Below are 1,853 nucleotides of genomic sequence, written 5' to 3'. Positions count from 1 at the left end.
CTTCTTCTCTTAGATCAGAACGACATCTTCCAATTTGTTGGCGCTAATCATATACAGTAGTAAAATAATATGAGCAGCCTCGTGCAGCAAAGGAAAGCTGCGGTAGGCCATAGGCGACGTACGGCAGCGCTAATACTCAAGTTGACAACGGCATGTGGAACATGTCAAACACGCGTCCATGAAATCCTACCAAGAAGTTCAACATCAAGCAAAATGGAGAGACTATATATAGCTTCCATACCGTTCTGGTTTCACTCACATCCATCGCTGCGATATTCCTTCATTCCCTTCTAGCAGCTAGCTTGCAAATTAATTCTAGCCTTCTCCTTCTGAACGTGCAGTGGTGCACATGGCGGCTTCCTCTCGCTTCCCGTTAGCTGCTCGCTGCAGCCTCTTGCTCACGGCAGCGCTGGTCCTAGCGCTGAGCCTTGGAGCCCACGGTCATGCAGGTGCCGATGCTGGTGCCGGGTTAAGCTCGTCCTTCTACGACGACTTGTGCCCCGGTGCGGGCGACATTGTCCGGCGCGTCGTCCAGAAAGCCCGCGTCGCCGACGCGCGCATCCCGGCCAGTCTCATCCGCCTTCACTTCCACGATTGCTTTGTTCAGGGTTGTGACGGCTCGCTTTTGTTGGACAACGACCTCCCGGCGATCATGACCGAGAAGGAGGTCCCTGCCAACGACAGGTCAGCACGCGGGTTCAAAGTGGTCGACAACATCAAGCGTGCACTGGAGAACGCATGCCCCGGCATCGTGTCTTGCGCCGACATCCTTGCCCTCGCCTCCGAGATTTCCGTCGAGCTGGCTGGAGGGCCGCGCTGGAGTGTGCCGCTGGGCCGCCGTGATGGCACGACCACCAACATCGAGAGCGCCAACAATCTCCCGAGCCCCTTCGACTCTCTGGAGACGCTCCAGGAAAAGTTCAAAAACTTGGGCCTCGACGACACTGACCTTGTCGCCCTCCAAGGAGCACACACCTTTGGGCGGGCGCAATGCCAGTTCACGCAGCGGAACTGCAGCGCCGGGCAGGACGACGAGACGCTCGTGAATCTCGACACAGTCACCCCTGACGTCTTCGACAACAAGTATTACGGCAACCTCTTGCGTGGCCGCGCCCCTCTCCCTTCCGACCAGGTAATGTTGTCTGATCCCGTTGCCGCCGCGACCACCGCACGGATCGTTCGCAGGTTCTCCGGAAGCCAGAAGGACTTCTTCAAGAATTTCGTGGCCTCGATGGTCAAAATGGGGAACATAAGCCCGTTGACCGAAAGGGCCGGGGAGATTAGGAACAACTGTAGGAGGGTGAACAGAAAACCCTATTGACGAATGAGATTGATGTTATGAGTTGTGAACTTGTTGTCTTTGTGTAAATCATTCTTTTAATTCATTCCAACTGTAAAGTGTTCCCTTATTATTTTGTTTTGGATACAAATGTAAATGTTCAGTATGTGATTTTCGCAAACCAATATTTGTATATCAAATGACTTGTCTTCGATAAACATATTCATATCGCTTTACCACTGCTACAAAATGACATGTCATGGGACTATATATCTATGTATTTTGAATTTATGACATTGCCTTATCAAAATTTTCATGGTTTTATATCTACTAGCAAAAGAGCCCGTGCGTTGCAACGGGAGGGAAAACATAACACACGCTCTTAACTCAACAACCATCACTCAAGACCATAATAGGTCCATCTCCTTTATTTTTGCGAGGCATCATATTTGTGTTGCCGCTTATCCTCCTTCTCACCCTCGCCGGCGATGCCCTCGATGTTCACACAAAATAACAAAAAATATGTGTTGAATATGGTTAAATTTGCGAGGCGTCTCTCTCTCCCTCTCTCCTC

General features: G+C 50.9%; 1 protein-coding gene across 1 annotated transcript; it reads left to right on the top strand.

Annotated features, from left to right (window-relative positions):
• Positions 1-273: 273 nt before the first annotated feature.
• LOC125526886 (peroxidase 2-like) lies at positions 274-1,446 on the top strand. The gene has a single exon (XM_048691495.1). It carries the CDS (start codon positions 350-352, stop codon positions 1,319-1,321), a length of 972 nt encoding a protein of 323 aa, XP_048547452.1. The 5' UTR covers positions 274-349; the 3' UTR covers positions 1,322-1,446.
• The last annotated feature ends 407 nt before the right edge of the window (positions 1,447-1,853 follow it).

The sequence above is a fragment of the Triticum urartu genome, unplaced genomic scaffold, assembly GCF_003073215.2.
Source record: "Triticum urartu cultivar G1812 unplaced genomic scaffold, Tu2.1 TuUngrouped_contig_2181, whole genome shotgun sequence".
Lineage (NCBI taxonomy): Eukaryota > Viridiplantae > Streptophyta > Magnoliopsida > Poales > Poaceae > Triticum > Triticum urartu.
This window is presented reverse-complemented; position numbering and strand designations above follow the sequence as displayed.